This window comes from Aethalodelphis obliquidens, unplaced genomic scaffold (assembly GCF_003676395.1).
Source record: "Aethalodelphis obliquidens isolate GAN/ISIS:26980383/991018 unplaced genomic scaffold, ASM367639v1 scaffold22, whole genome shotgun sequence".
Classification (NCBI taxonomy): domain Eukaryota; kingdom Metazoa; phylum Chordata; class Mammalia; order Artiodactyla; family Delphinidae; genus Aethalodelphis; species Aethalodelphis obliquidens.
Genome location: NW_020837966.1, coordinates 16878864 through 16902602, shown reverse-complemented (window position 1 = coordinate 16902602; position 23739 = coordinate 16878864). Strand labels below are relative to the sequence as shown.

General features: G+C 41.3%; 1 protein-coding gene across 7 annotated transcripts in view; it reads left to right on the top strand.

Annotated features, from left to right (window-relative positions):
* The window catches only part of FRMD4B (FERM domain containing 4B), a 336453-nt gene that overhangs the window by 200361 nt on the left and 112353 nt on the right, over positions 1 to 23739 (top strand). For 6 of the 7 annotated variants that reach the window (XM_027121373.1, XM_027121372.1, XM_027121370.1 and 3 more), the window contains 3 exons: positions 6844 to 6909; positions 9030 to 9124; positions 23383 to 23475. In XM_027121373.1, the coding sequence (XP_026977174.1) occupies positions 6844 to 6909; positions 9030 to 9124; positions 23383 to 23475 (254 nt within the window). Of the gene's footprint in view, positions 1 to 6843; positions 6910 to 9029; positions 9125 to 23382; positions 23476 to 23739 lie in introns of those variants that run through there. The other variant, XM_027121375.1, reaches the window with a different exon arrangement.

Genomic DNA, 23739 nt, shown 5'->3' with positions numbered 1-23739 from the left:
ATGTTTACGGTATTTTTAAAAAATTAAAAGAAACAAATCCATTTGTTGGGAAAAGAAGTGCATTTGCATAAGGTGGTATTTAGCAGCTGAGTAACCTCATGCTTACCTCATGTCGGGCCTGGAAGACAGAGTCCTGAGTTTTATTTTGTAAGTTTCATGTGTACAATATAGTGATTCACAATTTTTAAAGATTATGTTGCATTTAAAGTTATTATAAAATATTGGCTATATTCCCTGTGCTGTACAATATATCCTTGTAGACTTTTTTTTTTTTCCCAATATGCGGGCCTCTCACTGTTGTGGCCTCTCCCGTTGCGGAGCACAGGCTCCGGACGTGCAGGTTCAGCGGCCATGGCTCACGGGCCGAGTTGCTCCGCGGCATGTGGGATCTTCCCGGACCGGGGCACGAACCTGTGTCCCCTGCACCGGCAGGTGGACTCTCAACCACTCCGCAACCAGGGAAGCCCCCTATTCATTTTATACATAGTAGTTTGTACCGGTGAATCCCCTACCCTATCTTGCCCCTCCCCCTTTTCCTCTCCCCACTGGTAACCACTAATTTGTTCTCTATATCTGTGAGTCTGTTCCTTTTTTCTTATATTCACTAGTTGGTTTTATTTTTTAGGTTCCAGAGTCCTGAGTTTTAATCCTGGGGCTCACATTGACTTGCTGTGTGGCACCAGGCACATCTTTCCTTAATTTCCCCACGTTCCAAATAAGCGGCGGTGATTAGATCCCTTCTAAGACTCTAACTTCTACAATTCTAACTAATTCTAGTCAAATGATTTTGCCCTGGTACTGAGATGACTTTTCACACCTGCTTTATGATGCATTGTTTTTCCCTTTCTACCCACTCATCTCCTCTCCTGAAAATGGGCTCCGTGGGAAGGCTTTCCCACAATTTGTCACTTTATAGTGTAGGGAGTACCTAGTGGGTAGCTAAGTGGTTAAGAGCTTGGACGTTGAGTTTGGGTCTAGTTCTGCCATTTATGTATCTTGTTATTTATAATCTCTCTAGTAACCTCCTTCTCCTGTGTTATTGGGAGATAAGATTACCTGTCTCATGTGAGTATCACAAGGGCTTGCATATGTTAATACACGTAAAGTGATTAGTGCAGTGCCTGGAATGTAGAAAGCGTCTGCTGGTTGTGTTGCTAGTGCTATTATTAAAATACCTAGCCAGGGACTTCCCTGGCAGTCCAGTGGTTAAGAATCCGTGCTTCTACTGCAGGGGGCATGGGTTCGATCCCTGATTAGGGAACTAAGATCCCGCATGCCACGTGGTGCAGCCAAAAATACATAAATAAATGAAATGCCTAGCCAGGTGGCAGGGTCACAGAAGGACACAGGAACTAGTGTTCCCCTCTTTCTTTTTATTTCTGCTCCATCATCTCTGGAGAATGTTTCCACCATGTACTTTTTAACTTTACCTGTCATTTATATTCTTTTAAATGGGTTAGTAATATTCCTCCCATTAAAAAGCTTTTTTTTTTAAATGGGAGGATAAATGGATTACAGAAAAGTTTAGCTGTTTGCTTGTTAATTTTCAAGCACGTGGGGACTATAATAAATGTGGTCCTCAGAAGCGGTATATTTCACTCTCAAGAGTGTCAGATTAAAAGCTGTCAGGACGTTGCTTATGAGGTTTGGAAAGACTGAGTAACTTTTTTAAGGTAACAGAGGTAGTAAGAGATAAAATATGATTGTGAGCCCAAGTCTGGCTTAGAATGCTTGTACAAGTTCCATCATTTCTCAGGCCTCAGTTTCCTGGTGCTTGAAATGAGGATGCCTCCTTTCATAGGCTTGTGTAGAGATTGAAATAGTATTTTTTTAAAAGAAGAGAACATGAATGGTATTTTTATTCTGAAGTCTCTTCTGTTTTTCTCTTGCCATCACATAAATGCATTGGTTCACACGTAGCTTGGATTTGAAATTTTATCCCCGTAAACTTTGTTAGAAACCCTGTTACACTGGAAGGTCTGGATTAGGACTACCTGACTTTTGGTCAGTTATTTTGGAATACTTTATGTTAATGAGGGTCAGGTGTCAAATCCTTTGCCTGGTGCACAGCAGGCCTTCCTTTGACGTTTGGTTGTGTCTCTTCCCTGGTACAGAGTGAACTTGAATGTAGTTTTCTTATTCACATAGTAGGACTCCCAGGAACCTGGCAGATAATACACATGTGTGACCACCAACAGAGACCACCAACACTACCTACAGAGGGGGCTGTTCTGCCCTGCCCTGGCCACATGTGGCCATGAAGGAAATCCAGCCCAGTGTTTCTAGACCTTACCATCTAAATTTTTTTAAAATGGCATCTCCTGATTTCTAATAGCAGCAACTGAAATTTATTCATAAGCATTGTTTTGACCAACAAGATACATCCACCACCTTTCAACTTTTGATTTAAGTGACAAGGGCAGGTTTTTCTGTGGTTATTAATGATCAAATTAGCCCTTTGAGCTCCCGGAGGAGCCATCCTCCCATGTAGGAAAGGGCTTGGTGAGGACTGTGGGCTCAGATATGCCAGGATTCAAGTGTGCCAGTGTGGGCATAAAACTGTAGCAGTTTCTCCCCAGTTCATCTGCACTGCCCTTCTTCAGTTTGTGTGTGTGTATTATCACATCACATGGTGGGGTGTTTGTTTAGTCCCTTCCCCGGGCCCCCCACCCCAGATGTCAGCCTCTCTCTTGGCTGATGTATTGTCCGTGATGGGAGTATCAGTGATTCTGAGCAGATGATTTTACCATATTAATGACATCATCCGGGGAGTGTGTCCTCTGGGATCTTTTGCCTTGGTTTAGGTATAGATACCTGTGGTGTCGTATGAAGATGCTTTTAGTTGCAATAAGCAGACTCCAACTCAAGTTAGCTTAAGAGAGGGAGGAGGGAAAAAGTGGATTCATTGAAGGAATACAGGGGTGTTTTATGGAACTCAAGAACAAGGATTCTGGATAAACTGTAATGGAAAAGAGTATTAAAAAGAATGTACTCATGTGTGTAACTGAGTCACTTTGCTGTACAGCAGAAATTAACACAACATTGCAAATCAACTATACGTCAATTAAAAAATAAATTTAAAAAAAAAGAACAGGATTCACCCAGACCAGTGGAACGGGCTAGAAGTGACTGGAAAGACGTAGGGACCCTGACAGCAATTCTGAAGCTTTTCCTCTTAGGCTGCGTGATTTCTCTGGCCTCCTTCTAGCTCCCTGTCTTCTTCATTCTCTCTGCAGATGGTTTTCCTTTCTCTCCACATGCAGCAGACAGTGGCTGCCCCACAACCACCATATTTTCATCCACTCAGACTCAATTCCAGATTCCCTGGACTGAGGTTCTGACTGGCCCAGCTTAGGTCAGGTGTCTTTCCCCTCATCCAATCAACTGAGGCCAAAAGGGTAGAATCAAGTTGTACAGACATGGGCACCACTGCCCATGGTTGTCATGAGGTGGACAGATACACCTAAAAAAAAAATTCACTATTAAACTCTCTAGGATAAAATTGTGTGTTGACAAAAGGCACATTGACTAGATCAAGGGAGATCCAAAGAAAATCAGAAAGGAGAAAGGATGTTTTTTTAAATCAGGAAATAAATTCATTTGGGTTATGCAACAGCAGAATACCTTGCAATGTTTTATGAGTTTTGACATATCCCTTAATGGATTCATATTGTTTCCGTTGATCTTCTGAGTATTATCTGATTGTTCTGTAGGGCATGTACTTAGGGTTTGCTTGTGTGGGTTTTACAAAAGAGATTAAATGATTTAAACTGACACATTGATTGATTTCCTCCTGTAGTATAGAAGAGTAGAAAAAAGATGACTTTTTTTTTTCAGTTAGACATTAATTCAAATTTTACTTTGCTTTTTTCTTGCCCAGGCAAATTTGAATGATTAACCTTAAACTCTGTACCTTGACTTCCTTGTCTGTAAAATGGGGATGTTGCCATATTGTAGAGTTTTGTGGAGCTTTAATGAGATAATTTCCATAAAGTTCCCAGTTTCGTGCCTGGAACAAAGATTGGTTCCCTTTCCTCTTGCCACCAGAGATGTGTATGTGACCTGGCTTTGCAGAGTTTGAGGGCATAATCAGTGGCCATGAGGCAACGTAAAGCTTCCCACTTACCTCTTAGCACTACTTCCGAGGTTCCTATGGGCCACATCTCTGTTCTAATCAACTGAGCTACTTTCTAGGCTTTTAGAGCAGAGCTCAATCAAACATGTAAGTAAGATACTGTAATTAGTATTTTTCACATTAAAAACAGATTGCTTATCCCACTCTGAGACTCAGTTTTCTCATCTGTTGAATTGGGGATAACAACCCCAATCCCAGGAGGTGACTATGCAGCTCAGAGATAAGATTATAAACACCTAGAGCAATGCTAAGTATGTAGTTGGTTCTCAGTAATGGAAGAAATTTTCTTTTTAAATTGGGATTATATGTATCTGAGTTTCCATGTCTTATAGTTTTGTTTTGTTTTGTTCAGTTTTTTGCCAAGTCATGGTGACTTGCAGGATCTTAGTTCTACGACCAGGGATTGAACCTGGGCCCCTGGCAATGCAAGTGCTGAGTCCTAACCACTGGACTGCCAGGGAATTCCCAAGGTCTTATAGTTTTGTACAACACCTAAGAGACAAAGTGCTGCCGATGCTTTTCAAAAGTAACCCAGCAATTCCACATGCGTGGACAAAGCTGGATGTGCAAAATTTATTGTGACATTGCTTATGACAGCAAAAGGCTAGAAACAGTCTAAGTGTTTCTCAGCAGGAGACTCATTAAATACGTCTGCACAATGATTTGATACTATAGAACCTTTATAAAGAATGAGGTCGGTCTATATGTGTTGACATTGGAAAGATTTCCAAGAAATATTGAATTAAAAAAGCAAGGGGCAAAACAGTAAGTATAGCATAGTTCCACTTCAGTTGAAAAAAACCATACACATATAAATATCCATATACACAGACACCGCAGTCACACACACACACTCAAATATTAAGAGCGCCTGCTTCGGGACTTCCCTGGTGGTCCAGTGGTTAAGGATCTGCCTGCCAATGCAGGGAACATGGGTTCGAGCCCTGGTTCGGGAAGATCCCACATGCCAGGGAGCAACTAAGCCCGTGTGCCACAACTACTGAGCCTGCGCTCTAGAGCCCGCGAGCCACAACAACTAAAGCCCGTGTGCCTAGAGCCCGTGCTCTGCAACAAGAGAAGCCACCACGGTGAGAAGCCCACGCACCACAACAAAGAGTAGCCCCCGCTCGCCACAACTAGAGAAAGTCCACACGCAGCAATGAAGATCCAATGCAGCCAAAACTAAATAAAAATAAATTAATTATTTTAAAAAAGTTAAAAAAAGAGTACCTGCTTCATTTCAAAATATGTTCAATATAATATTAAAGTAAAACATTTAACATGAGAATATGTTTTTTTAACATGTACATGTATCTATCTGAAAATCCATCTAAAGATGGTCTGTGAGGATTCTCCTCAATCTGCCAGAGGGGTAATTTCTGCAGGTAGAAAGGTTTGGAGCATGAGTTACTCAAAGTTGATCTTTGCATTCTATGCATTGTTTAAATATTTTACAAGGAGTAATTTCCCAGTATTGCAGTTATAAGTGATAAAAAATTAAATATAATTACTAATTAATACATCGAATTGTTCTTAACTGTCTTAACTCTTCTTTTTTTAAAAGTATTTTTTAGCTGTGTTGTTATTTTTTAGTTGTGGCACACGAGATCTTTTGTTGCAGTGCGTGGGCTTCTCTCTAGTTGTGGCATGCGGGCACATGGGCTCATTAGTTGTGGCACGCGGGCTCCAGAGCACATGGGCTCAGTAGTTGTGGCGCGTGGGCTCTCTAGTTGCTCTAGTTGTGGTGCGCGGGCTTAGTTGCCCTGCGGCATGTGAGACCTTAGTTCCCTGACCAGGGATCGAACCGGTGTTGCTGCATCGCAGATCGGTTCTTAACCACTGGACCACCAGGGAACTCCCTGTCTAACTATTCTTAACTGTTAATTATGGTAGTGATATGAATACTACAAAGGAGGGCCAAAGTTTCAAAAATGGAGACTTTACATTTTAACTTTAGTATCATTTGTTTTTCATCCTATAATTATGCATGTATTGTGTTTATTAAAACACAACAATGAATAAAACCATCTTCATTTGGAAAATAAAATATTGATTCAAGGAAAAGTATAGTAGTTTCCTCTGGGAAGGAAACCTGCTTTTCATAGTATAATTTTGTGTGTTGTATAGGTATTGTTTTTTCAATATATTGAGTGGTCTTTGCTTTTCATTCTTTTTTCTTTTAAATCTAAGAGCTAAAAAAATAAAAATAGGGACTTCTCTGGTGGCACAGTGGTTAAGAATCCGCCTGCCAATGCAGGGGACACGGCTTCAAGCCCTGGTCCGGGAAGATCCCACATGCCGCGGAGCAACTAAGCCCGCGAGCCACAACTACTGAGCCCACGCGCCGCAACTACTGAAGCCCACACACCTAGAGCCGGTGCTCTGCAACAAGAGAAGCCACGGCAATGAGAAGCCCGCGCACCACAACGAAGAGTAGCCCCCTCTCGCCACAACTAGAGAAAGCCTACACACAGCAACAAAGACCCAACGCAGCCAAAAAATATACAATAAAAATAAATAAATAAATAAAAATAAGTGCAAGAGCTGATGCCGTATAATAAATCTGTTTATGACCAAACCTGTTGATTAACTCAACTGATGGCATTTTTAGGCTGAGCACATCACCCGTAAAAGAAATGGTAAATCAAGTTGAAGGGTTTGCCTGCCAGCCCCAGCCTGATGCCACTCTTGCTGTCTTGTCTCCACAGATGACAGAAGGCAGGCACTGCCAGGTGCACCTCCTGGATGACAGGAGATTGGAGCTGCTGGTTCAGGTAGGTGATGCCACATAGGGACAAGCCATCCTGGTTCCCTCTGTAGGCCTTGTGGCCTGTGTTCAGCCTGCTTGCTTATCTGTGCCTCAGAGCCAGTGACACAGGATTGTTTATGGGGGATAAAGCTTCAAAGCAAGGAAACGTAGCTGTATTTAAGAGTAACTAGAGACTGGTGACAGGATTCAGAGATGCTTGGATTGCAGTCTGAGCTTTGACACTCAGTAGCTGTGTGACCCTGGGCAAGTGACTTGACTTCTCTGAATCACCTCTTGTTGGTAAACTGGAGACCATAATGCTTCCCTGAAAGGGTTTTTGTGAGCTGAGACTCGTCATTCTGCCACTTTCCTGTCACATGGCATGGTCCAAGTTAAATACCCAGTTTCAACAGCTGTGAACTGGGATTAAGATTGCCTAATATTCCTCTCAGAAATTATGGTTAAAATCATACTAGATTAATCCCAAGCTCCCAATCCTTCCCTCCCCCGCCCTCCCCCTTGACAGCCACAAGTCTATTCTCTATGTCTGCAAGTCAGCTTGGGAGCTTGGGAGCTTGGGATTAGCAGATACAAACTCGTAGATACAGGATGGATAAACAAGGTCCTACTGTATAGCACAGGGAACTATATTCAATATCCTGTGATAAACCATAGTGGAAAAGAATATTAAAAAAGCATATATATATATATATGTATGTATATGTATAACTGAGTCAATTTGCTGTACAGTAGAAATTAACAGAACATTGTAAATCAACTGTACTTCAGTATAATTAAAAAAACATCAAACTACATTATATATGTGAACAAAATCTCTGCAAAACACATGGGACTATCTGAGTGATGATATCTTAATTATTGATGCTTCTGTCTTTATTCACCCAACACTCTGGACCCAGAATCTTAAAAGACCGTGGAAGTGCCTGATGACAGCCACACCTAAAGCCGTGGCTAGAATTCCCTCCCTTCACCAAACCTAAATTCTTCTCCTTTCTGAGGCTGTGCCGAGCCCACTCTGTACAGGCTTCAATTAGAATGAAAATAGCACATCAATCATAGTTTCACCAGAGTAGACCTTTTGGTCTAGATTTCTATTCTTTTCTTTTTTCTTTTCCTTTAACTTTTTTTCTTTCTTCTTTTTTTATCATGACTGTTCTTTCTTCCCCAACAACAAACATCCAACCCTCAAACTACCATAATGAGCCCTAAAACGTGTGGCTCAAAGGTCAAAAGTCCACCTAGAATGCCTCCCTGCAAATCCCCCTTTCCTTCCCCAGTCTCTGCAAATCCACCATCTGCTCTCACTCTGGACACTGGCTGATTACAAACCGTGCTTCTTCCCACCAGAGCCAGTGCTTCCCAAAAGCTTATAGACTAGATCCTTCCTCTAATGAGGTGCCCAGTAAGTACTGGTGATGATGATCTGTACGATGGATACAGTTACTCCATCCCAGGAGAGAAGTGCAAAGCTTAGTCTTTGGATTCAGACAGAACTGGGTTCAAATCAGGTCCTTAACTAACTGGAACATCAAGCAAGATGCTTGACGGCTCTTGGCCTTTGTTGGCTCATCTATAAAATGGCAGGAACCCCTACTTCATAGACTCTTTGTAAGGATTAAAATGAAATAATGGGTAGAAGGAGTCCAGCACAGTAGACAGTCACTATTATTATTATTGTGGTGTTGTTGTTGTTGTTAGTTCTCTCTGGGTCTTGAGCCTTTGGGTCTTGACCCTCCTCAGTTGACCAAGCCAAGTTATTCCTACAGTCTAGGCGGTGTTTCATATTCTTTGTCTTGATCACTAAACCATACTATATATAAAAGAGCATTTTTTCCAAAACACCAATGCATTGGTGCATACACTTTTACTTTAGAGGAAAAAATAAGGTGCTGGACGGAATTGCAAATATATCAAAATGATGATCTCAGCGGTGTTCCTGTTCCCATTTCCGCCCCTTCCCGAACCCTTAGAGAATGGTCTATAGTAGATTAAGCAACAAAAGGGCACGGGCATCCGAAAACAAACAAACAAAGGCTGCTTTAAACTGTTTGGGACAGAGGAAAGTGGTAGCAGTAAGAGAGAGAGGGGACCAAATTGTTCCTAATCCTATTTTTATCTTAACAGCCCAAACTTTTATCAAGAGAGTTGCTGGACCTCGTGGCTTCGCATTTCAGCCTGAAAGAAAAGGAGTATTTTGGAATCACGTTTACAGATGACACGTAAGAGTTTTCCTATTTTTACCTTTTGTCTGGGTTACCTATGTGCATAACTCTCAACTGGCAAAAGCAGGGGCAGGGGGACTGCTGCAAGAATTAGAATATGTCCTGCTTAGCTAAAGATTTCTTTTTTTTTTTTTTTTTTTGGGTCGCGGGCCCCCTCCTTTTTTTGCCTTTTCCGTTTTGGAGCACAGGCTCCGGACGCGCAGGCGCAGCGGCCATGGCTCACGGGCCCAGCCGCTCCGCGGCACGTGGGATCCTCCCGGACCGGGGCACGAACCCGCGTCCCCTGCATCTGCAGGCGGACTCTCAACCACTGCGCCACCAGGGAAGCCCCTAAAGATTTCTTAATACAGGTTTTTCTTTAGAACTCTGGTAAAAGGAGAAGAAAGGGAATATTGATCGTTCTAAGAACTCAGAACATTGTCCCAAGGCCCTTAGCAATTTGTTGCAATGAGTTTGTTATTCTAGATGATAGTCTGTCGTCACGTTTCTTTGAATGCAGTTGTGCTTGCTTATTTAGCTTATGTACCAGGGCTAGAAACGCTAGTGTCATCTACTCATATCTTGAAACCGAATTAATGTTTGGATGTGGTGGCCAGAAAGTTTAAAGGCGATTTTGGTGCCCACCTGATAAATATGTATATACTTGAATGATGGACGAAATTTCTAACTTCCACTTAGGCAGGCCCATTTTATGTAACCCTCATTTTTTTTTCTTTTACTTACATTTTTAATGCTAACGTGGATATTGTGTATATTTTGGTATGTAACAGTGAATTCACAAGAATTTAAAGCTCCGGGGAAGCTAAGGTGTTTAGTCTTACCAGCTCTTTTCTGCATGTGTGTATGTGTGTGTGTGTGCTTTATGGCAGCCTGACTTGCCTACGTTATATGCAGCTTGATATATTAAATGATTTCTTCTCCCTTATGGGATAATTTGCAAAGAGCTCTTCAAATATTAAAATTCAAGAAAACGTGTTCCAGACACAAAATATATTGGCCAACCACCCAGCCAGCATTCTTTCCGTAACTCTCTCAGTTTAAATGTTTTTCCATTCTTCATGTCAACCAGGCAGAAAATTACCTCAGGAAGGGGTTAATTTGTTTTTAACACTTTGTATGTGCTGATTACTTCCAGCCTTGGTGGGCTGCAAGCTTAGGACCTCCTGGAAATGCCAGTGGGCTCAGGACTTGGGCTGGGCAAAAAAAACAAACAAAAAAACCCCAGACAGCTGAGTTGTCAGGAGACATAGAAAAACCTGAAAACTTTGATTTCAGACTCAAGATGTTTCCTGAATGTAGTTCAACAAAGCAGGAAAAAAGTGCACTCCACCTCACCCACTTCATCCCGAATCACAAAATTATCTGTTCACTCAACAGCAGTTTGAGACCTTGTCTGATCAGTCCTCTGCTGGATGAAATAGGAAATGCAGATGTCCATTGAGCACAGGCGCTAGCTGGAAAGACAAAACCAGTTCATGAGAATCAGTGATCAAACACACACATACAGGTTGGATCTGGATGTGACTGAAATCATAGCAAACAGCATTGACTTAAAACCATAAATACATGGTGGCTAAGTTATATGGTAAAAACCATAAATACACAAACACTACAATTTGGGGAAAGGTCACATAAAATAGAGGCTAAAATCATGAATGTTGGAGTAATTTATCCATTCAACAGTTATTTCTTGAGTGCCACTAAATGCCAGGCATTTGTTCTAGCTTCCAGGGATTCAGCTGTGAACAACACAGACCAGGTTCTTCCTCTCATGGAGCTTATGTTGCACTAGTATGGTCCAGTAGAACAAGTAAATAAATAGATAAATGAGGGACTTCCCTGGTGGTCCAGCGGGTAAGACTCTGCGCTCCCAATGCAGGGGGCCCGGGTTTGATCCCTGGCTGGGGAACTAGATCCCACATGCATGCCGCAACTAAAGAGTCCACATGCCACAACTAAGAGTCTGCATGCTGCAACTAAACGGTCCTGCATGCTGCAACTAAGACCCAGTGTAGCCAAAATAAATAAATATTAAAAAAAAAAAAAGATAAATGAGAAGATACCAGCAATGACAAGTGCTTTGAAGAACATGAAACAAGAGGCCATGATCAAGAAAAATGGGGGTGGGGTGGTGCAGTTTTAGACAGGGTGGACCAGGACGGCTTATAAAAGGTGATGTGTAATAGAAAGCAAGAACCAGTTCTGCAAAAGTAGGGGTGCCTTTCTTAACTAAAGCGGGTGGAAATACTCTCAGGTGAGAATAAGCTTGACTTTGTTTTTTTATTTTTGAGAACGAAAAAAAAAAGCCAGTATGCCTTGAATAGAGAGAGTAAGAGGAAAAGTGGTACAAGATAATGGTTGAGAGGGAGGCAGGGTGGACATCAGAGAAGCTTGGTAGCTATGAGATCTTAGACTTAATACCTCTGACACTCAAGTTTTCTCATCTGTACAATGGGCATAATAATAGCACCAAAGTAATAAGTACTATATAAGGTACATATGATAGGGTCATAGTATTATACTATTAAACAGGTATAATACTATGCAGAGCCCACGCACACAACATCCTATCGTTCGTAGTCATGGCAGGAAGGTGTGCTCTGAAGGAGGACTTGGGTGGGAAGCCACACAGGAGGGTAACTGGGAGGGCACTTAGACCTTAGGTAGTGGGGAGAGGAGCCGGCATTCAGGGAAAAGTCATTTGGTGCACCAGTGCATGGACATGGTCATGAACATGGTACATCTGCCCAGTGGCTAGGAAACTGGCCTGAGCGTGGATTAAGATATAAGGACAAACACACAGGTGAGCCCAGAGAGTCATGGAGATGCAGAAGGCACACCAAGGCCCCTGAAGGATGTTCTGCAGGGGAGTGACATGATTAATGACTGTGGTCTTGCAAATGTCCCAGGCTGTAAGGTTCATGGTGGGCTGGAAAAGTGTCCTGGCCACATGGCTGGCTTTTGGGAAAGCTCCAGACTCAGGTGAACATAACCAGAGGGGGCATACATCAAGTGTTCAGACTGTAGCACCTTCTCTTCAGAAAGTAAGGAATACATAATATGAATGATTTCCTTTTCTGCCTTGGGCCACTCTCCCCATCGTGTGCCTGGGGATGATTTCTTTCTAAATACTCTATTGGAAGAAGAATGTCTCACTTAAGTCCCTCCTCTAGCTATTTTCTTTAGTGACATCAGTCAATGCTTATAGTCTTTCCAAGAAGCCTGGCTCCAAAGTGTCCTTCGTGCACTCCCCTGCAAATGACAGCAGAGTCTGTTTCTGAATTATGATCAGTTTAGAAGGTGTCTTCTGGCTCTAGCTGTGTTTATTTTTAGAAGAAGTATGAGCTGGGCTCTTGGGGGAGTGGGAATTGGCCATTTCCACCTTTCTGGGGAACAGGTCTGGAAAATTGCTTCTGTCAAAGGGTGTCTCCTTGGAATGTCTTGGTCACAGGCTTAGTTCTTTTTCTTGTCTGGTAAATATTTTTGGAAAGTATTTTCTTTCGGCACTCCCCTTCCCCCGCCCGCATAAAACCACTTAGTCGGATCCCTCCCAGGATGCTGTGTGAATTGCATTTTCCAGCCCAGATGCCACATCAGTTCTTTGCCTTTGGTGAACTTCAAATAGAGTAAGGCAAAGCGGAGGGGACATTTTGTCAATGAAACTAGCCACTGTCTGTATCCTACTCCACGGGCCAAGAAGAGGAATGGAAAAATGGAATCACGCGGTTACATGATAAAAGTAGTGATGGTGACCAACAAAAACCAATTCGTGGTCCTATTGGAGGGAGGGGATAGAATTCCTAAGCTCACGCGGGTTAGTGCCTTCTGGTGTTCTGTGTGCAGGGCGAGTCTTTACCCCTAGAGGGCAGTCACGACCCTCCTAAGGCAGCACTCTGTTCCCCATAATGGTTCCCATCCCCTTCAACCCACTTGACATTTTTTTCCTTTCCTTGTTTTGAAAGGATTTGCTGGATGAGCTTTGTTTATTAAGAAATAACAAATAGGTTTCACAACACAATTGGGATTTTTGATCACCGTTCCATCCGGTGGGCCTGAGATGATCGACCTTTGACTGATACAATTCTAGCCAAAAGGGACGCTTGCTTCATAGTGGGCTAACACAGCTGATAGAGGTGAATGTGTAAATTCATGTCTTTTTGAGGTATTGATTAGATCTGTCCCATTTGCTGATGGAAACACTTGAGAAAAGTAGGTTATAAGGAATAAGTGCTTTTTGATCTCATTTTACTCTCAAAGGCTAGAAAAGAGCATGTTAACCTGGAATATATCTCAATGATAGAGTTAAGGGTAATTTTCACTTTTTTGTTCTTCTAACTTCATCCTGTTGGTGAAATTATGGGTAGATTTTTTTTCTAAAAACTTATTTTTGTATTACTTTTACATGAATATCTTCTTATAAAAACACTTAATATCATAGTTGAGGCTGCTGTCTTTTGATGTAGCAGTTTGCTCTGTATCTCTCCAGAAGTGTATCTAAGAATTCTAAGAATTTTCGTCAATATATAATAGTATTTGAGTGTCTTCTGTGGTTAATAATAATTGATTTATGCTCTATATGTTATTATACAACGTGCTGCATTCTTGGACATCATTTCACACAAGTTCATGTAAATATACATTATGCTTCTTAAATGATGCCACATCTTCCTAAGTAAAAGCAAAAAAGACAATTCAAAATTAGTCTCATTTTCTCTAAGAAAACTTTTGAATACTATACAATACTTTATGTATTTCAGACATACATTTGAGCATCTGTGAAACTGGGGTATGTCTTCAAATCAGTGCCATCCTAAACTTGATCAAATACAGTGTAAGAATCTTTTAACTTCCAGTCCCCTATCCTTATATATTTTTTACCCACAAAAGCAGTAATTCTATGAACCTTTCCTTATGTCACTTATATCAACTTATCTTGATAATATTCCTCCAAGGAAAGCTAGAGACAGTTATTGGAAGTCTCATCTAATAATTACAGAAATAAAGACACACTTTTTTCCTATGTTAAAACTAGTAAGTGACAAAAAACAGGAATAGGGGAGGAGCCTCAAGATGGCGGAAGAGTAACACGCGGAGATCACCTTCCTCCCCATAAATACATCAGAAATCCGGCTACATGTGAAACACCTCCTACGGAACACCTACTGAACGCTGGCAGAAGACCCCAGACCTCCCAAAAGGCAAGAAACTCCCCACGTACCTGGGTAGGGTAAAAGAAAAAGCAGAGACCAAAGAATAGGGACGGGACTGCACCAGTGGGAGGGAGCTGTGAAGGAGGAAGGGTTTCCACACGCTAGGAGCCCCTTCGCGGGCGGAGACTGCGGGTGGCAGAGGGGGGAAGGCTTCGAAGCCGCGGAGAGCGCGGCTACAGGGGTGCGGAGGGCAAAGCGGAGAGATTCCCTCACAGAGGATTGGGGCCGGCCACCACTCACCAGCCGGAGAGGCTTGTCTGCTCACCCGCCGGGGCGGGCGGGGCTGCGAGCTGAGGCTCGGGCTTCGGAGGTCGGATCCCAGGGAGAGGGCTGGGGTTGGCGGCGTGAACACAGCCTGAAGGGGCTAGTGCGCCACAGGTAGCCGGGAGGGAGTCCGGGAAAACGTCTGGAGCTGCCGAAGAGGCAAGAGACTTTTTCTTGCCTCTTCGTTTCCTGGTGCGCGAGGAGAGGGGATTCAGAGCGCCGCTTAAAGGAGCTCCAGAGACGGGCGCGAGCCGCGGCTATGAGCGCGGACCCCAGAAACGGGCATGAGACGCTAAGGGTGCTGCTGCCGCCACCAAGAAGCCTGTGTGCGAGCACAGGTCACTATCCACACCCCCCTTCCGGGAAGCCTGTGCAGCCCACCACCGCCAGGGTCCGGTGATCCAGGGACAACTTCCCTGGGAGAACGCACGGCGCGCCTCAGGCTGGTGTAACGTCACGCTGGCCTCTGCCGCCGCAGGCTCGCCCCGCATCCGCGCCCCTCCCTCCCCGCGGCCTGAGTGAGCCAGAGCCCCCGAAGCAGCTGCTCCTTTAACCCCGTGCTGTCCGAGCGAAGAACAGACGCCCTCAGGCAACCTACACGCAGAGGCGGGGCCAAATCCAAAGCTGAACCCCAGGAGCTGTGCGAACAAAGAAGAGAAAGGGAAATTTCTCCCAGCAGCCTCAGGAGCAGCAGATTAAATCTCCACAATCAACTTGCTGTACCCTGCATCTGTGGAATACCTGAATAGACAACAAATCATCCCAGATTAAGGAGGTGGACTTTGGGAGCAACGATATATATATATTATTCCCTTTTTCTCTTTTTGTGAGTGTGTATGTATATGCTTCTGTGCGTGATTTTGTCTGTATAGCTTTGCTTTTACCATTTGTCCTAGGTTTCTGTCTGTCCGTTTTTTTTTATTACTTAAAATTTTTTTTCTTAATAATTTAATAATTTTATTTTATTTTATCTCCTTCCTTCCCTTCCCTTCCCTTCTCTTTTCTTTTTTTCTTTTCTTTCTCCCTTTTATTCTGAGCCGTGTGGATGAAAGGCTCTTGGTGCTCCAGCCAGGAGTCAGTGCTGTGCCACTGAGGTGGGAGAGCCAAGTTCAGGACACTGGTCCACAAGAGACCTCCCAGCTCCACGTAATATCAAACGGCGAAAATCTCCCAGAGATCTCCATCTCAACCCCAAGACCCAGCTCCACTCAATGACCAGCAAGCTACACTGCTGGACGCCCTATGCCACACAACTAGCAAGAAAGGAACACAACCCCATCCATTAGCAGAGAGGCTGCCTAAAATCATAAGGCCACATACACCCCAAAACACACCACCAGACATGGACCTGGCCACCAGAAAGACAAGATCCAGCCTCATCCACCAGAACACAGGTACCAGTCCCCTCCACGAAGAAGCCTACACAACACACTGAACCAACCTTAGACACTGGGGACAGACACCAAAAACAACGGGAACTACGAACCTGCAGCCTGCGAAAAGGAGAGCCCAAACACAGCAACTTAAGTAAAATGAGAAGACAGAGAAACACACAGCAGATGAAGGTGCAAGGTAGAAACCCACCAGACCAAGCAAATGAAGAGGAAATAGGCAGTCTACCTGAAAAGGAATTCAGAATAATGATAGTAAAGATGATCCAAAAGCTTGGAAGTAGAATGGAGAAAATACAAGAAACGTTTAACAAGGACCTAGAAGAACTAAAGAGCAAACAAGCAATGATGAACAACACAATAAATGAAATTTAAAATTCTGTAGAAGGAATGAATAGCAGAATAACTGAGGGAGAAGAACGGATAAGTGACCTAGAAGATAAAATAGTGGAAATAACTACTGCAGAGCAGAATAAAGAAAGAATGAAAAGAACTGAGGACAGTCTCAGAGACCTCTGGGACAACATTAAATGCACCAAAATTCAAATTACAGGGGTCCCAGAAGAAGAAGAGGAAAAGAAAGGGACTGAGAAAATATTTGAAGAGATTATAGTTGAAAACTTCCCGAATATGGGAAAGGAAATAGTTAATCAAGTCCAGGAAGTAAAGAGAGTCCCATACAGGATAAATCTAAGGAGAAACACGCCAAGACACATATTAATCAAACTTTCAAAAATTAAATACAAAGAAAAAATATTAAAAGCAGCAAGGGAAAAACAACAAATAACATACAAGGGAATCCCCATAAGGTTAATACCTGATCTTTCAGCAGAAACTCTGCACCCCAGAAGGGAATGGCAGGACATATTTAAAGTGATGAAAGGGAAAAACCTACAACCAAGATTACTCTACCCAGCAAGGATCTCATTCAGATTTGACAGAGAAATTAAAACCTTTACAGACAAGCAAAAGCTAAGAGAATTCAGCACCACCAAACCAGCTTTACAACAAATGCTAAAGGAACTCCTCTAGACAGGAAACACAGAGAAGGAAAAGACCTACAATAACAAACCCAAAACAATTAAGAAAATGGCAATAGGAATATACATATCGAAAATTACCTTAAATATAAATGGATTAAATGCTCCAACCAAAAGATGTAGACTGGCTGAATGGATACAAAAACAAGACCCGTATATATGCTGTCTACAATAGACCCACTTCAGACCTAGGGACACATACAGACGGAAAGTGATGGGATGGAAAAAGATATTCCATGCAAATGGAAACCTAAAGAAAGCTGGAGTAGCAATTCTCGTATCAGACAAAATAGACTTTAAAATAAAGACTATTACAAGAGACAAAGAAGGACACTGCATAATGATCAAGGGATCGATCCAAGAAGAAGATATAACAATTGTAAATATTTATGCCCCCAACATAGGAGCACCTCGATACATAAGGCAAATGCTTACAGACATAAAAGGGGAAATCAACAGTAACACAATAATAGTAGGGGACTTTAACACCCCACTTTCACTAATGGACAGATCATCCAAAATGAAAATAAATAAGGAAACACAAGCTTTAAATGATACATTAAACAAGATGGACTTAATTGATATTTAGGACATTCCATCCAAAAACAACAGAATACACTTTCTTCTCAAGTGCTCATGGAACATTCTCCAGGATAAATCATATCTGGGGTCACAAGTCAAGCCTTGGTAAATGTAAGAAAATTGAAATTGTATCAAGTACCTTTTCTGACCACAGCGCTATGAGACTAGATATCAATCACAGGAAAAAAATCTGTAAAAAATACAAACACATGGAGGCTAAACAATACACTACTTAATAACCAAGAGATCACTGAAGAAATCAAAGAGGAAATCAAAAAAATCCTAGGAACAAATGACAATGAAAACACGATCACCCAAAATCTATGCACTGCAGTGAAAGCAGTTCTAAGAGGGAAGTTTATAGCAATACAGTCCTACCTTAAGAAACAAGAAACATCGCAAATAAACAACCTAACGTTACACCTAAAGCAATTAGAGAACGAAGAACAAAAAAAACCCCTAAGTTAGCAGAAGGAAAGAAATCATAAAGATCAGATCAGAAATAAATGAAAAAGAAATGAAGGAAACAATAGCAAATATCAATAAAACTAACAGCTGGTTCTTTGAGAAGGTAAACAAAATTGATAAACCATTAGCCAGACCCATCAAGAAAAAAAGGGAGAAGACTCAAATCAATAGAATTAGAAATGAAAAAGGAGAAGTAACAATTGACACTGCAGAAATACAAGGATCATGAGAGATTACTACAAGCAACTCTGTGCCAATAAAATGGACAACCTTGAAGAAATGGACAAATTCTTAGAAAAGCACAACCTTCCAAGACTGAACAGGAAGAAAAAGAAAGTATGAACAGACCAATCACAAGCACTGAAATTGAGACTGTGATTAAATATCTCCCAACAAACAAAAGTCCAGGACCAGATGGCTTCACAGGTGAATTCTATCAAACATTTAGAGAAGAGCTAACAGCTGTCCTCAAACTCTTCCAAAATATAGCAGAGGGAGAAACACTCCCAAACTCATTCTACGAGGCCACCATCACCCTGATACCAAAACCGGACAAAGATGTCACAAAGAAAGAAAACTACAGGCCAATATCACTGATGAACATAGATGCAAAAATCCTCAACAAAATACTAGCAAACAGAATCCAACAGCACATTAAAAGGATCATACACCATGGTCAAGTGGGGTTTATCCCAGGAATGCAAGGATTCTTCAATATATGCAAATCAGTCAATGTGATACACCATATTAATAAATTGAAGAATAAAAACCATATGATCATTTCAATAGATGCAGAAAAAGCTTTTGACAATATTCAACACCCATTTATGATAAAAACCGTCCAGAAAGTAGGCATAGAGGGAACTTACCTCAACTCAATAAAGGCCATATATGACAAAGCCACAGCCAACATCGTCCTCAGTGGTGAAAAACTGAAACCATTTCCACTAAGATCAGGAACAAGACAAGGTTGCCCACTCTCACCACTATTATTCAACATTGTTTTGGAAGTTTTAGTCACAGCAATCAGAGAAGAAAAGGAAATAAAAGGAATCCAAATCGGAAAAGAAGAAGTAAAGCTGTCACTGTTTGCAGATGACATGATATTATACACAGAGAATCCTAAAGATGCTACCAGAAAACTACTAGAGCTAATCAATGAATTTGGTAAAGTAGCAGGATATAAAATTAATGCACAGAAATCTCTGGCATTTCTATACACTAATGATGAAAAATCTGAAAGAGAAATCAAGGAAACACTCCTATTTACCACTGCAACAAAAAGAATAAAACACCTAGGAATTAACCTACCTAAGGAGACAAAAGACCTGTATTCAGAAAACGATAAGACACTAATGAAAAGAATTAGAGATGATACAAATAGATGGAGAGATATACCATGTTCTTGGATTAGAAGAGTCAATATTGTGAAAATGACTATACTACTCAAAGCAATCTACAGATTCGAGGCCATCCCTATCAAACTACCAATGGCATTTTTCACAGAGCTAGAACAAAAAATTTCACAATTTGTATGGAAACGCAAAAGACCCCAAATAGCCAGTGCAATCTTGAGAACGAAAAATGGAGCTGGAGGAATCAGGCTCCCTGACTTCAGACTATACTACAAAGCTACAGTAAGTAAGACAGTATGGTACTGGCACAAAAACAGAAATATAGATCAATGGAACAGGATAGAAAGCCCAGAGATAAACCCACGCACATATGGTTGCCTTATTTTTGATAAAGGAGGCAAGAATATACAATGGAGAAAAGACAGCCTCTTCAATAAGTGGTGCTGGGAAAACTGGACAGGTACATGTAAAAGTATGAAATTAGAACACTCCCTAAGACCATACACAAAAATAAACTCAAATGGATTAAAGACTAAACTGTAAGGCTTGGGCTTCCCTGGTGGTGCAGTGGTTGAGAGTCCGCCTGCCGATGGGGGGGACATGGGTTCATGCCCCGGTCCAGGAAGATCCCACATGCCACACAGTGGCTAGGCCCGTGAGCCATGGCCGCTGAGCCTGTGCGTCCAGAGCCTGTGCTCCACAACGGGAGAGCCCACAACAGTGAGAGGCCGGCGTACCACAAAAAAAAAAAAAAATTATATATATATATATATATATATATATATATATATATATATATGTAATGTAAGGCTAGACACTATCAAATTCTTAGAGGAAAACGTAGGCAGAACACTTTGACATAAATCACAGCAAGATCCTTTTTGACTCACCTCCTAGAGAAATGGAAATAAAAACAGAAATAAATAAATGGTACCTAATGAAACTTAAAGGCTTTTGCACAGCAAAGGAAACCACAAACAAGATGAAAAGACAACCCTCAGAATGGGAGAAAATATTTGCAAATGAAGCAACTGACAGAGGATTAGTCTCCAAAATTTACAAGCAGCTCACGCAGCTCAATATCGAAAACACAAACAACCCAATCCCAAAATGGGTAGAAGACGTAAACAGACGTTTCTCCAAAGAAGATATACATATTGCCAACAAACACATGAAAGGATGCTCAGCATCACTAATCATTAGAGAAATGCAAATCAAAACTACAGTGAGGTATCACCTCACACCAGTCAGAATGGCCATCATCAAAAAATGTACCAACGATAAATGCTGGAGAGGGTGTGGAGAAAAGGGAACCCTCTTGCACTGTTGGTGGGAATGTAAATTGATACAGCCACTATGGAGAACAGTATGGAGGGTCCTTAAAAAACTACAAATAGAACTACCGTATGACCCAGCAATCCCACTACTGGGCATATACCCTGAGAAAACCATAATTCAAAAAGTCATGTACCACAATGTTCATTGCAGCTCTGTTTACAATAGCCAGGACATGGACGCAACCTAAATGTCCATCGACAGATGAATGGATGAAGAAGATGTGGCACATATATACAATGGAATATTACTCAGCCATAAAAAGAAACGAAATTGAGTTATTTGTAGTGAGGTGGATGGACCTAGAGTCTGTTATACAGAGTGAAGTAAGTCAGAAAGAGAAAACCAAATACCGTATGCTAACACATGTATATGGAATCTAAAAAAAAAAAAAGGTTCTGAAGAACCTAGGGGCAGGACAGGAATAAAGACAGAGACCTACTAGAGAATGGACTTGAGGACACGGGGAGCGGGAGGTAAGCTGGGACAAAGTGAGAGAGTGGCATGGATATATATACACTACCAAATGTAAGATAGATAGCTAGTGGGAAGCAGCTGCATGCACAGGGAGATCAGGTCAGTGCTTTGTGACACCTAGAGGGGTGGGATAGGGAGGGTGAGAGGGAGGGAGACGAAAGAGGGAAGAGATATGGGGATATATGTATATGTATAGCTGATTCACTTTGTTATAAAGCAGAAACTGATTCGCTTTGTTATAAAGCAGAAACTAACACACCATTGTAAAGCAATTATACTCCAATAAAGATGTTAAAAAAATTATTAAGTGGGTAAATCTGTAGTAAGAGTTCTTACTACAAGAAAACAAAAATTTTAAAAAAAAAGCTGATTCAACCCTCTAATCTCATTTTCTCCTGTATCCTAAGTCTTGGGTTCAAATCCCAGCTCTACCACTTTTCTTTGCAGATTTACTGTAAAATATAGTATTAATATATTTTTAAAAGTACCAGCTTGGTTGGCACTAGGTAGTTGCTCAATAAAGATTAGCTGCTATTATTATTACTCATGTTTCCTATCTACTTATAATAAATACAGCTTAGAGTTTTCTGATTTTTAAAAAAATTATGTACTCAAAGACCAAAATAGGCTGGAATATGTCTTCTGAACCATTATAGGTTTTGGTATAATTTGACATCGCACCACTATCAGCATGTTCTTAAGTTTTGTGTAAGCAAGCAAATGTAGTCTCTGCCTTCTTGGAATTTACAATCTAAAATGGATCAACTAGTGGGACCATCTTGGAAAAGTCACATAAACAATCCCCAGCCACAGTGTCTCAATTCTTCTATCCCTCAGGTCACAATTTCAGGAGAATGTTTATACCCATGAATTTAATGAAGCACTTGAATGAATCAACAGATACGTGCTTAAGTGTGAGGAATTCCATAATATATATCCAAAAACAGCCCCCAGAAAGTATTAGACCCCATTTTTTTTTTTTTTTTTTTTTTGCCGTACGCGGGCCTCGCACTGCTGTGGCCTCTCCCGTTGCGGAGCACAGGCTCCAGACGCGCAGGCTCAGCGGCCATGGCTCACGGGCCCAGCCGCTCCGCGGCATGTGGGATCTTCCGGAACCGGGGCATGAACCCGTGTCCCCTGCATTAGCAGGTGGACTCTCAACCACTGTGCCACCAGGGAAGCCCTGACCCCATATTTTTATTTTATCTTTTAATTAATTTTTTTATTGGAGTCTAGTTAATTTACAATGTTGTTTTAGTTTCTACTGTACAACAAAGTGAGTCAGTTATACATACACATATATCCACTCTTTTTTAGATTCTATTCCCATATGGGTCATTACAGAGTATTGAAGAGTTCTCTGTGCTATTCAGTAGGTTCTTATTAGTTATCTGTTCTATACATAGTAGTGTGTCGACCCCATATTTTTATAAAAGCTATCTGTGTCTGTTTTCATTAAAAGAAAAGTTTCCCTTCTTGACTATCTAAAATATTTCAGATTTTATATTTAATAAGGATTTAAGGAGTAATATGTTTAATATCACCTAGGTTTTTATCTCCAAAGTCAGCCAGTGTTTTCAGTTTCTTGTTCATTTCATGATGTATCCTCTCTGAGATATTTTTGTACATATAAATGCACATATGTCTAGCTATTCTTTTTTTTAACTTAAAAAATGGCAATATATTATACTCACTGTCATGCATCTGGCTTTTTCATTTAACACCATATTTTGAAAATTTTTCACAATAAGTTTGTAAAGATACCCTTGATCTTTGGTATGGCTGCATAGTATTTCATTGCTGTTTAAATTCCTTTTTTTAGGTTGTTGTGAGCCTGTTTGCTGCTACAAACAATGCTACAGTGAGTGGCTTTATACATAGGCTATTTTCCACATGTGCAGGTTTATCCTGATTAACTCCCAGAAATGACAATGCTGGTTCAGAGGCAGGTGCTTTTGTAATTTTGATAGAAATTGCCAAATTGGCCTCATCACTGGTTGTAACAGGTTATACTCCAACCATTAATGTGTGAGAATAACTGTTACCGCACAGCTCTGCCAACACAGTGTTTATTAAACCTTTCTCTGGGTTTCTGTTTAATCTTTCTTGTTTTGTTTTGTTTTACTCTTACAGAGGTCAGCAGAACTGGCTACAGTTAGACCACCGAGTTCTTGACCACGATTTGCCCAAGAAACCAGGCCCAACCGTTTTGTACTTTTCTGTGAGGTATGTAACCAGAGACACATCTACCATCACCACCTGCCTCTTTTTTTTTTTTTTTTTTAGAAAAAAAAAATTCTTGGTGATCAGAGAGAATTTTAAAAAAGAAGGGACAGATCAAACAATTATTACGTGAAAGAGATTCTTTGCTGTCTTAGTCTGGGGAACAAGTTAACATAGATACTGTGTAGAACTGTTTCCTTTGAAGATGAAGTATAGAATCACCTTCCTTTAGTTCTCAAAGCCCCTTGAATCCATTTAAAGCTGAAA